The sequence below is a fragment of the Sapajus apella genome, unplaced genomic scaffold, assembly GCF_009761245.1.
Source record: "Sapajus apella isolate SASKATOON/1434 unplaced genomic scaffold, GSC_monkey_1.0 scaffold68, whole genome shotgun sequence".
NCBI classification, from domain to species: Eukaryota; Metazoa; Chordata; class Mammalia; order Primates; family Cebidae; genus Sapajus; species Sapajus apella.
The window spans coordinates 5667860-5680549 of NW_022437008.1; the positions used below are offsets into that span (position 1 = coordinate 5667860).

The 12690-nt window shown below is 51.9% G+C and overlaps 1 protein-coding gene across 9 annotated transcripts in view; it reads left to right on the forward strand.

Annotated features, from left to right (window-relative positions):
* SBSN (suprabasin) overlaps nt 1-3448 on the forward strand; it is a 4552-nt gene extending 1104 nt beyond the window's left edge. For 4 of the 9 annotated variants that reach the window (XM_032248997.1, XM_032249001.1, XM_032249002.1 and 1 more), the window contains 4 exons: nt 41-268; nt 1899-1964; nt 2068-2112; nt 3282-3448. In XM_032248997.1, coding sequence (XP_032104888.1) covers nt 41-268; nt 1899-1964; nt 2068-2112; nt 3282-3305 — 363 coding nt within the window. In that variant the 3' untranslated portion in view covers nt 3306-3448. The remainder of the gene's footprint in view (nt 1-40; nt 269-1898; nt 1965-2067; nt 2113-3281) is intronic. The other 5 variants (XM_032248999.1, XM_032249005.1, XM_032248998.1 and 2 more) reach the window with 3 other exon arrangements.
* The last annotated feature ends 9242 nt before the right edge of the window (nt 3449-12690 follow it).

Here is a 12690-nt window from a genome sequence, read left to right on the forward strand (position 1 = left end):
GGGGCAGTTTGGCCAGGGAGTTCATCATACCCTTGAACAGGCTGGAAAGGAAGCAGACAAAGCTGTCCAGGGGTTCCACACTGGGGTCAACCAGGCCGGGAAGGAAGCAGAGAAACTTGGCCAAGGGGTCAACCATGCTGCTGACCAGGCCAGAAAGGAAGTGGAGAAGCTTGGCCAAGGTGCCCACCATGCTGCTGGCCAGGCCGGGAAGGAACAGCAGAATGTTCATAATGGGGTCAACCAAGCCAGCAAGGAGCAGCTGCTGAATGTAGGTGAACAGGGATGGGAAAATGGGGGACAGGGGGGTTCGGGGGAGGGAAAGGTTAAATCCCTGGGACATTTGTTGGGGGGGTCCATGTAGCCTTCATTTGGTGAAAGCTTGGGCAGCTGTATCACTGTGCTCCTCCCCATTCCCCATCTCCCTTACAAAGGAGCTGGTGGCAGCTAGTCAGATGGAGTGAGCCACCTAATCTGCAAAGCACGTATCAGACAGGGTGTGGTGGGCACCCCGTCCCACCATCAAGGAGCTGTCCTCCTGGTTAAGGGGGCCTCAAGTGGGGACTGGGAAGCGCCTCCTGGGGAACGGGAAACAGTTCCTGAGATCAAGATCCAGTACAGTGCAAAGGGATTGAGTGTTGAGAAAACCCAGTTAGGAGAGGGAGCATGAGGAGTAGCTTGTGGAGATGAGCCCTGGCCTCTGTAATCTTCATAACAACCCTCTGACGTAGTTAAGAAGAGGCTGCTGACGCCCTGATAAGGAAATGGAGGCTCAGAGAGGTTAGGGGACCTGCCAAGCTCCTGGGCTAGTGCCCAGCTTTGCAGAGGGGATCCCAGGGTTCTCTTCCCCTACCTTGCCCCGCCAGGAGAGGTTTTCTAGGTTTCTCTCACTCATTTATGTAGAGGGAACAGAGGCTGGGTGCAGTGGCTCATGCCTGTAATCCCAGCACTTTGGGAGGCCAAGGCAGGTGAATCACTTGAGGTCAGGAGTTCAAGAGCAGCCTGGCCAACTTGGTGAAACCCCATCTCTACTAAAAACACAAAAATTACTTGGGCATGGTGGCGGGCGCCTGTAATCCCAGCTACTCGGGAGGCTGAGTCAGGAGACTTGCTTGAACTTGCGAAGTGGAGGTTGCAGTGAGCCAAGATCATACCACTGCACTCTAGCCTTGGCAACAGTGAGACTCCATCTCAATAAATAAATAAATAAAGTAAGTAAGTAAGTAGACGGAACAGAGACGAGGCGGGCAACTAGCACCACTGACAACAGAACAAGCACCAAGGAGGGGGTGTGGAGAGCAGGAGAGGGTGGACTCCTGTGCGCCCCCACTCTCCAGGGATCTGCAAGATGTGACTGGCTCAGACCTGGAAGCCCAGAGCCACATCTGCCTCCAGACAGAGCCAGGGATGGGTGGGTGGGGAGGAACAGTGCAGTAGAGGAGTGGGCACGGCAGGCTGCGGGATTTGGGGCTGGCAACAGCAGCCGGGGGTTGGGGCGCTGCTGGTGTGCATGGCTGAGTGTCTGGGGCTGGGTCAAGGACAGTGATCAGCAGCATTAAGGATGCAGCTAGACAGGGCATAGAAAGGTAGATTTGAGGTCAGGGCTGAGGTTAAACTAAGGTCCTGATAGTCACATGGGTCCCCTACCTTCCCTTTCCACCAGGCCCCTCCTCAGTGACTAAAGGCACTTGGTTAAGGAAATGAAAAGGGGCTTTGGGAAGGAAAAGGCAGCAGGAGGCAGAATGCCCACAGTGAGGAGGCAGTGGGTTAAGCTGCACCTCCCACCCAGCCCCAGTCACCCTGGAGGGGACCAGATCACTGGGGAAAAGGAATGGGGAGACCCCCCCCCAGCTCCCTGCAGGATCGAGGGGTTGTAACAAGAGTCTGGGCTTTGTCCACAGGGCAGCCATCACAGCGGATCTTCCGGCCATCAGGGAGGGGCCGCAACCACGCCGTTAGCCTCTGGGGTAAGTGCGGACCCCAGGGTAGGGGAGAGGAGGCCCCTGGGAGTTCCCTAGCATGGCTGTGGGTCAGATGCTGGAGACTGACCTTCTTGTCCTTGAATTGCAGGCCTCGGTCAACACGCCTTTCATCAACCTTCCCGCTCTGTGGAGGGTAAGTGCTACACTGTGTCTCCTTCCTGCTCTGCGTCCTGACAGATACTCTAACGCTGACCCCTTCCTTTTGTCTGTTTGGACAACTCCCCCGAGACCAGACCTGCAGCCTCTGCAGAGACCCTCCAATCTGATTCCCAGCTCTGGGCTTCCCTCTCTCCACCCACTCCCTCCCCTTCACACCCTGCCCTCATCTTTTGGGTGCTTTTCATTTCCACTGAGGCAAACACAAGCTGGCAGAAGACACCAATGGGCCCAGGTGCCCCTGGGAGCCAGGGAGGGAGGAGGGTGGCTGGCTGTTCTCATTCCCTCTCTCTCCCTGTCTTCGTTCCTCGATCCCCATTTGCTGACTGGTTTCCCTCCTGTCCCCACTCTGCTGCCAATGCCTCTGCTCCATGCTGGGAGGGGGAACCTGTGGCTTTGTCCTCTCCCTGGTGTGACGTCACCCCAGTGTAGAGGATCCTGTGGAATCCTGGTTCCCACTTGGGGCTCAAAGTAACCTCCTGACTCTCTTTCTTTATTTTAATTTATTGATATGCAGTCTCACTCTGTCTCCTAGGCTGGAGTGCAGTGGCACAATCTCAGCTCACTACGACCTCTGCCTCCTGGGTTCAAGCAATTCTTCTGCCTCAGCCTCCTGAGTAGCTGGGATTACAGGCGCCTGCCACCATGCCTGGCTAATTTTTGTATTTTTAGTAGAGACAGAGTTTCACCATGTTGACCAGGCTAGTCTTGAACTCCTGACCTCAAGTGACTTGGCCTCCCAAAGTCTGGGATTACAGGCATGAGCCACTGTGCCTTGCCTCTTTTTGCATTTATTCTATTTGCTGCCTGAGACTGGGCACAGGCCAGGGTGAGGGTGTGTCAAGGAGGTGGAAGGCCCACCCTGTGTATCCTGGGCCACAGGGGCAGCAGAGCATCCTCTGAGGCTAAACACATGAGGCTTGTTGGTTCCTGCAGAGGCCCCAGCCCCTGCCTGGGAGGGCTGGCTTCCTTGTGCTCTTAAGTCTAGATGCTGCCTTCCTGAAGCTGTTCCCCAGAACCTAACTCCGGGGCCAGAGCAGCCAGTGCTCCTTGCACTTCTCCCATGGGGCGGGGCTGAGGTCTGGCCCACCCTCACTTCACAACTGTGGACCCTGCATTCATCCCTGCTCTCCTTCTCTCTTCTAGGGCATCGCCGACATCATGCCCTAAACTGACACCCCACCTTCCTGGGAGACTAATGCTGCCATTGTCACATCAGCTGACATGACCTGGAGGGGCTTGGGGTTGGGGGCAGGTTTCTGGAGTCCCTGAAGGGGGTCCTACTGGGATTTGTGAATAAACTCGATACACTATGCCGTCTCTTCATGGTCCCCTGGGCTCCCTAAGGAGGGATGGACAGGGAGGCAGGAGGGGCTTGCCTTGTCTTGTTACTTTGCTGAAGGAGTCGGGTCATCCGATGCACAGGGTGGGTTGAGCTGGAGATTTTAAGCTGATCAGCCATAAGTGGGCAGGTAACGGGGACAAACTATGCTTTGCTGGGGTGCAAAGTTCGTGCTTGCTACTGGCAGGAGGACTTGTGCAGGGAAAACCACCACAGGCCACTGGTGGGACAGACACGCCGGGTGAGAATGGCCTGGGCCCAGGAGGTAGTGTCCTAGTCAGGGGGGTTGGGAGGCCAAAGAATAACAACAATGACTTGTCTGTATTGTGAAGTTAAGACTTGGCAGGCTGCCTGCCGGGAGCGTCACCTGCATGACATCATTGACTCCTCCCACCCACCCAGTTAGGTGAAAGGCTCTGCTACTGCCCCATTTTATAGAGAAGCATGAGGGGCTTGCACAGGCTAAGAAACCGACCAAGTTTACACAGTAAGTGGAGGGAGTGAAACAGTGAAGAGCTACAGAGGATATTCTGGGAAAACACAGGTCTTTGCCCTTTGGCATCAGCAGGGAGGGGGAACTGGTGAATAAGAAAAGTGAGACGGGGTGGGGGAGCCTCTCGGGAAGGAGGGGGAAGGATGGAAGGCTCAGGGGGAGACTCACTGGTGACAGGAGCCACCTGAGTGGAGGGACAGGAGGCCCCATTTTCAGATCTGTGGACCATTCACAGCCCAGAGGAATAATGATTACAATTACTGAGTATAGAGCACTTGCTAGACTCAAGGTACTGTGTAGAGTTGTTCATATTCTCTTTTTTTTTTTTTTTTTTTTTTTTTTTGAGACAGGGTCTTGCTTTTTCACCCAGGCTGGAGTGTACAGCTGTGATCATGGCTCACTGCAGCCTCAACCTCCTGGGCTCAAGCAGTCCTCCCAGCTCAGCCTCCTGAGTAGCTGTAACTACAGGCACGCGCCACCACACTTGGCTAATTAATTTTTTTTTTTTTTTGGCTGGTCGTGGTGACTCACGCCTGTAATCCCAGCACTTCGGGAGGCTGAGGTGGGCGGATCACGAGAGTGGGAGTTTGAGAGCAGCCTGACCAACATGGGGAAACCCCATCTCTACTAAAAATACAAAAAAAGAAAAAAAATTAGTGGGGTGTGGTGGCACATGCCTGTAATCCCAGTTAGTCAGGAGGCCGAGGCAGGAGAATCGCTTGAACCCAGGAGGTGGAGGTTGCAGTGAGCCAAGATCATGCCAACAGCCTGGGTGACAGGGGGAGACTCTGTCTCAAAAAAAAAATTTCTTTTTTTTTGAGAGACAGGGCCTCACTATATTGTCCAGGCTGTTCTCAAGCTCCTGGGCTCAAGGGGCTCAAGAGATTCTGATGCCTCAGCCTCCCAAAGTGGTGGGATTACAGACATGAGCCACTTTTTCTGGCCTGTTCATGTTCTTTAACCATTTAAGTCTCCCATAACCCAAAGACAAAAGCCCTCTAATCATCACCATTGTATGAATGAGGACGCTGCAGATCAGTGGGAGCAGGGCGCTGGCCGAGAAAGCAGCAGGCCTGGGTCTGGCTCCCTCTGTGGCCAGCAGCTGACCTCTCATGGTTGCCTCTGAAGTCCCTGTAACACTCCCAGGCACTCACCTGGGTGCTGGGAGGCTTGCATTCCAATCAGAAGCAGAGGTCTGAAGGCAGCCTACTTCCACCTCTAGGGGCCACGGTTTCCTTCTGTATAAAGGGAGGCAGGCATTCAACAAGTCTTGCTTCCAGCTCCAAAATTCCATTAATTGTGGGACCAAAAATAAGAGACAGTGTTCTTGCCCTGGGGGTATTCACAGTGTTCCTGGGAGGCAAGGCCTGTAAACAGAATATGAATGCAAACACACGAAGCCCTGTGTCAGTAAGAGCTCAATGGGGTGGGGGGAGCTGCATTTGTACAAAAAATGTGATGCGCGGGACTCCACGTTTGGGTCCCCTTCCATGAATACTCTCCTGGATTTCCCCTCTGGAGTCCCCTTCCACACTCTCTCGTGGAAGCCGGCCTTCCCCTCCTAAACTCCATCTCTCTATTCCCCTCCACTCAGTGTGGAAGCTGCTTTCCTCTCCTGGATTCCCTCTTTCTGGATTCTCTCACTCAGTGTGCCGAGTTAGCCGTTTCTCTCTCTAAGTAAATCACTTTCTACAACACTTCTTGAGTTCGGCATTTACTACGCACTGTGCCATGGTCTCCTCACCCATACTTAGGAAGCGACTGACCAAGAACCTGGAGAAATATCCTCTCAGGGGAACAGAGGGGGCACCCCTGAACCCCAATATTACATTTTCATGAGCCAGCCAGAAGAGGCGTACAGCCAGGAGAGGGGTACACCAGAAAAGGGATACAGCCAGAGAAAAAGACTTCAAAACTGTGAGTAAAACTGGCCCTATTCTGTCCTGTCTTTTTTTTTTGAGACGGAGTTTCGCTCTTGTTACCCAGGCTGGAGTGCAATGGCGCAATCTCGGCTCACCACAACCTCTGCCTCCCGGGTTCAGGCAATTCTCCTGCCTCAGCCTCCTGAGTAGCTGGGACTACAGGCACGTGCCACCATGCCCAGCTAATTTTTTGTAGTTTTAGTAGAGACGGGGTTTCACCATGTTGACCAGGATGGTCTCGATCTCTTGACCTCATGATCCACCCGCCTCAGCCTCCCAAAGTGCTGGGATTACAGGCTTGAGCCACCGCGCCCGGCCTGTCCTGTCTTTTTAAGAACACCTGAAGTGGCCGCAGCCAGGCTGGGCTGCGGGGAACCCGAGCGGCACCTCAGAGGCACGACCCAGCTGGTCTTAAGCAGTACGGCCTAGCCCTCTTAAGTGCGGTGGGCCAGCCAGAATTAAAAGTGCAGTTTTTTTTTTTTTTTTTTTTTTTTACCTCCAAGCTCTCTCTCTGCTTTCCCTCTCCTTCTCTATCCTTCAGATATTATCTCTGGGACCAAAACCTGCAGGAGCCTTTGGGGTGGAAAAGGTGAACATCCCCGCTTTCTGCTCCTTCCCTGCCAGCCTCAGGGGGCGGAACTGAGCATGCGCAGCCTTCAGAGAAAAACTACGGGGAGGGGCGAGGTACAGCCGCAGCCTGCAGGGGACCGGGAGCGTGGCAGCCTGGCACATGGCTCTGGCAGGGCTCTCCGGTGTTCTCCAGTCCCAGGCAGCAGAGCCCATCCTGGGAAGGACCATTTTTGGCCATTGTGTCTACCCCAACGTCAGTTAAGGTAGTCAAAATTAACTCATGGATTCATCACACTTGGCTGAAGCCTTGGCTACCTCCGGAGGAAAGTCAGAGACTCTCCACTCCACAGCCTAAAGTTCCAGGAGACGACCCTTCATCCACCTGTGAGCCATTAGAAGATCTACATAGTCCGGGCATGGCGGCTCATGCCTGTAATCCAAGCACTTTGGAGGCCAAGTCGGGCAGATCATCTGAGGTTGGGAGTTCAAGACCAGCCTGACCAACATGGTGAAACCCCGTCTTTATTTAAAAAATGAAAATTTTATTTAAAAAAAAATATGATCTACATATGATTTTCCAACAAGATCCTCAGGAAAGCAACCACTCAACCATAAGGTCACAAAATCCTGCCGCTGCAAGCCCAGGTGTCCTTGGCTCGTGGGCTCTATCGTGGACCTCTAGATCAACTTGCATCCCTAAAGGCTCCCCTCTGGAGGAAACCTCAACTGCAGGGCCCCTTCTGCACCCCATTTCAGCAGGAAGTAGTTAGGGAGGATCCACGCCCGTGTTCCAACAGAAGTTGGGCTTTCCTGTTCAAAGGCGAGGAATGAAGGAAGGTGTTCTCTTTCCAGGGTCCACAGGGGGGTGTAGTTTTAAGGGCAAGAACTTCCCAGCACCATGCCATGCCCTCCTCCTATCTCAGTCCATCCAGGAGATTTAACGGTTTATGTTTAAATTTCATGGGCATGGGAAGAAACTAAGAGTCAATCACTCCAGCAGAAGTTCTAAGGAACTCCTTTCATTGGCCTGGGGTCTTAGAGAAGGTAAGGGTTCCTCCCAGGTTAAAAGTCCCCTTCTTCCACACCCCTTCAGACTCCATGTTTGGGTCCCCTTCCACAAACACTCCCTTCATGGAAGGCGTCTTTCTCTCTCCTGGATTTTCCCTCTGGAGTCCCCTTCCACACTCTCTTGTGGAAGCCTGCCTTCCCCTCCTAAACTCCATCTCTCTCTATTCCCACTCAGTGTGGAAGCTGCTTTCCTCTCCTGGAGTCCATCTTTCTGGACTCTCTCCCTCAGTGTGAGAGTTAGCAGTTTCTTTCTCTCTCCTTCTCCTGTTTCTCTCTCTCTTTAAATAAAATCACTGTCTACAAAAAAAAAAAAAATGTGATGTGCCTCACTTTCTAGTTGCTGCATTTTTTTCTTATTTTGTGGAATACCACCATTTCCTTACATACGCTCCTTCTCTCTCCCTGTAATATTGTATTTCAAAAACATTCCAAACATCGTGAAAAGATGAAAGAATGTTATAGTGAACACCAGCATTCTCACTACTTAGATTTTACCAAACTTGCTTGATCACACATCTGTCCATTTATTCTCATATCACACATTTTTGATGCATTTCAAAGTAAACTGTAAACATATATTTGCTGCCTTTTGTCTTATTTATTTATTTATTTTTGAGACAGAGTCTCACTCTGTCGCCAAGGCTGGAGTGCAGTGGTGTGATCTCAGCTCACTGCAACCTCCACCTCCTGGGTTCAAGCGATTCTCCTGACTCAGCCTCCTGAGTAGCTAGGATTAGTAGGCATGCACTACCATGCCTGGCTGGTCTCGAACTCCTGACCTTGTGATCCACCCACCTCAGCCTCCCAAACTGCTAGGATTACAGACATGAGCCACCGCGCCCGGACTGTCTTATTTATTTTTTGAGACAGAGTCTTGCTCTGTTGTTCAGGCTGAGTGCAATGTCAGGGTCATGGATAACTGCAGCCTCAACCTCCTGGGCTCAAGCAGTCCTCCCACCTCCACCTCCCAAAGTGCTGGGATTACAGGTGTGAGCCACAGCACCCAGCTGCTTGCTGCATTGACATAAATAGAACCTTCCATCATGTCAGATACTGATTGAGGGTCTGCTCTGTGCTGGATATCATTTCACAGGTATTGGAGGAGTCCCTACTTTTTTTTTTTTTTTTTTTAAAGATGGGGTTTCACCATATTGGTCAGGCTGGTCTCGAACTCCTGACCTCAGGTGATCCGCCCACCTCAACCTCCCAAAGTGCTGGGATTACAGGCGTGAGCCCCCGTGCCCGGCTAGGAGTCCCTACTTAAGGGGATCCTAGAGTGGTGGCTTTTGAAAAAGCAACATTCAAGGGACTCTTTCTTTCTTTTTTTTTTTGAGACAGAGTCTTACTCTGTCGACAGGTGCCAGGCTGGAATGCAGTGGTGCAATCTTGGCTCACTGCAACCTCCGCCTCCCAGGTTCAAGCAAGTCTCCTGCCTCAGCCTGAGCCTGGGACTACAGGCACGTGCCACCACACCAAGCTAATTTTTGTATTTTAGTAGAGACGGGGTTTTACTATATTGGCCAGGACAGTCTCAATCTCTTGACCTCGTGATCCACCCGCCTTGACCTCCCAAAGTACTGGGATTACAGGCATGAACCATTGCACCCGGTCAAGGGACTCTTTCTTTTGTGAAGTAAAAGCTTTCATTGACTTAAATATTTTTTTTATTTAAAAAATATATACATACTAGATATAATTTTTTTTTTGAGACAGAGTCTCGCCCTGTCATCCAGGCTGGAATGCAGTGGGGCAATCTTGGCTCACTGCAACCTCCGCCTCCTGGGCTCCAGCAATTCTCCTGCCTCAGCCTCCCTCATAGGCATTCGCCACCACACTTGACTAACTTTTGTATTTTTAGTAGAGACGGGGTTTCACATTGTTGGCCAGGCTGGTCTCGAACTCCTGACCTCAAGTGATCCGCCTGCCTCGGCCTCTCAAAGTGCTGGGATTACAGGCATGAGCCACCACGCCTGGCCATCGCCCAGCTGACTGACTATTTTTAGGCACATTTTCTTGCTAGGTTTACTTGGATGGGGGTCCTGAAAATACCAAAGAGATGCAAGATAATTGATATGCACTGAGTCAGTCCTGGGAGGCTGCTGACAAAGGAGAGCTTTGGGTCAGTTTTGAGGGTACAAGAGGCCCGGCTCTCTCCCGCCTGGAGGTCTTTCATGCTGTTCCCTCGGCTAGGAACACTCCCCATGCCCCTCAGCCCCCGGTGCTGCCTTCCGCACCCCCCCAACTTTGCATCTCAGCTGCCCTGACTGCTCAACCAGAGCTACAGCCACCCTGTCACTCGCTCTTATAGCCCCAATCTTGTTTTTCCTGTTGCTTATGATCGTCTGTAATCATATTACAAAATTATATCCGTTTCCCCCCAGATGAAGAGGTTCAAGCGGTGATGTCAAGGCCAGGCACAAATGTCTGGCAAGGAGCAGAAGGCAAGCCACTGGCTTGAGCAGATTGGGAAAGGCCATGGAATGAGTGTGAGCAAGACACAGGCTGCTTTGCCTGATATGGGTGGAGCCAGGCTAGGGAGAAACACAGAGAGGAAGGGCCGGTTTCTGCAGATGTTGAAGAACAGGGAGAGGAGTTTGGGTGTGGCGCTCACGGGCATCTTTTATAGGGTCTGTGCTAAGCTCTTACAGACATGATTCATTTCATCTCCACAACCACCCATGAGGCAAGTACCATGCTCATTGCCCTCACAGATGCTGAAGAAGAGGCACAGGGAAGGGAGCCTGTTGCCTGAGGCCACCCAGCTAGTAAGTGGTGATGGCCAGGCTCTAGTTCAAGGGCACGTCCCTGCTGGACATCTCTAGCAGTGAGGTGGCATGCTGCCCTTCGACCCCCAGGAAGGGGGAGGAGGCTACTTCCAAATGAGTGTTTGTTTTTTTTTGACAGAGTCTTGCTCTATTGCCCAGGCTGGAGTGCAGTGGTGCGATCTCGGCTCACTGCAACCACTGAATCCTAGGTTCAGGGGATTCTCCTGCCTCTGCCTCCCAAGTAGCTGGGACTACAGGCACTTGCCACCCTCCCCGGCTAATTTTTGTATTTTTAGTAGAGACGAGGTTTCACCATGTTGGCCAGACTGGTCTCAAACTCCTGACCATAGGTGATCTGCCCACCTCGGCCTCCCAAAGTACTGGGATTACAGGCATGAGCCACCGCTCTTGGCCTCTTTTATTTTATTTATTTTTTAAGGCAGAGTCTTGCTCTGTTGCTCAGGCTGGAGTGCAGTGGCGTGATCTCGACTCACTGCAACCTCCAAATCCCAGGTTCAGGAGATTCTCCTACCTCAGTCTCCTGAGTAGATGGGATTACAGGTGCCTACCACCATGCCCAACTAATTTTTGTATTTTTACCAGGGATGGGGTTTCACCATGTTGGCCAGACTGGTCTCTAACTCCTGACCTTAGGTGATACACCTGCTTTGGCCTCCCAAAGTGCTGGGATTACAGGTGTGAGCCACCGCACCTGGCTGAAGGTGAGTGTTCTTTAAAAGTAAGTTTCTGCATTAAAAAGAAAATGAGGCAGGGTCTTGCTCTGTCACCCAGGCTGGAGTGCAGTGGCGCAATCATGGCTCACTGCAAACTCTGCCTCCCAGGTTCAAGCGATCCATGTGCCTCAGCTTCCTGAGTAGCTGAGACTACGGGCACACACTACTACACTCTGGTAATTTTTGTGTTTTTTGTAGAGACGGGGTCTCACCATGTTGCCCAGCCTGGTCTGGAACTCTTGGGCTCAAGCAATCTTCCCTCCTTGGCCTCCCAACTTTCTGGGATTACAGGCATGAGCCATGCACCTGGCATTTTCAGAATGTGTGCATGTGTGTCTCAAGATTAAACTGCCAAGAAAACATTCCAGCCGCAACAACGTGTATCAGCACTGCCGAGAACATATATTGAGTGCTTCCGAGTGCCAGACACTTCTCTAAGCAATTAACATGTATTACTTCACTTAATCCTCACATTTATCCCTCTTTACAGACGAGAAAACAGTTGCACAGAGGGTTACGATCATGGTGAGTAAGCGGTGGAGCCAAGGTTTGAATGTAGACTCGGATAGGCACCGTGGATGAGGTGAGACTGCAGGTGCCAGTTTTTGACCTGGGACCCCACAGAGGGGAGACAGACATCACCCACACCCAAGGCCTCATCTTCCCACTAGTCCAGCCTCCATTCTCTGTTCCCCAGGGAACCCCGTTAGCACTCATGGCAGCCCAGAACCCTCAGTTGCTTCCACCTCATTCAGAGTAAAAATAAAAGTCAAAGTTGGCCGGGCACAGTGGCTCACGCCTGTAATTCTAGGACTTTGGGAGGCCGAGGCAGGTGGATCACCTGAGATCAGGAGTTTGAGACCAGCCTGGCCAACATGGCAAAACCCTGACTCTACTAACAATACAAAAAGTAGCCAGGCGTGGTGGCGGGCACCTGTAATCTCAGCTACTCAGCAGGCTAAGGCAGGAGAATCACTTGAGTCCAGAAGGTGGAGGTTGCAGTGAGCCAAGGTTGCACCATTGCACTCCAGCCTGAGCAACAGAGCGAGACCCTGTCTTAAAGAAAAAAAAAAAAAAAAGTCTAAGTCTTTATAATGATCCCTAAGACCCCAGGATCTTTACCTCTTTGACTTCATCTTCTCCCATCCCGACACTGCTCCAGCCACAACGGTCCTTAAATACAGGCAGGCTCCTGTTCCCGCTGCCTGGAATCCACTAGCCCCAGCTACCCCCAAGGATCACTCGCCTACTCCCTACAGGGATCAGCTCACAGGTCACATCTCAAAGAGCCTTTCCCGAGTACCCTATTTAAAGCACCTCTCTGTTGTCTATTGCCAAACTTCCCCCACCATGAGTGTAAGTTCTGCAAGGAGAATGCTTTTTTTTTGAGACAAAGTCTCACTCGGTCACCCAGGCTAGAGTGCAGTGGTGCAATCATAGCAGCCTCCTCCTCCAGAGCTCAAGTGGTCCTCTTGCCTGAGCCTCTGGAGTAGCTGGAACTACAAATGTGCTACACCACACCTGACCACTTTTTAAAAAACATTTTTTAGAGATGCGATCTCTCTGTGTTGCCCATGCTGGTCTCGAACTTCTGACCTCAAGTGATCCACCCACTTTGGCCTTCCAAAATGCTGGGATTACAGACGTGAGCCACCGCGCCC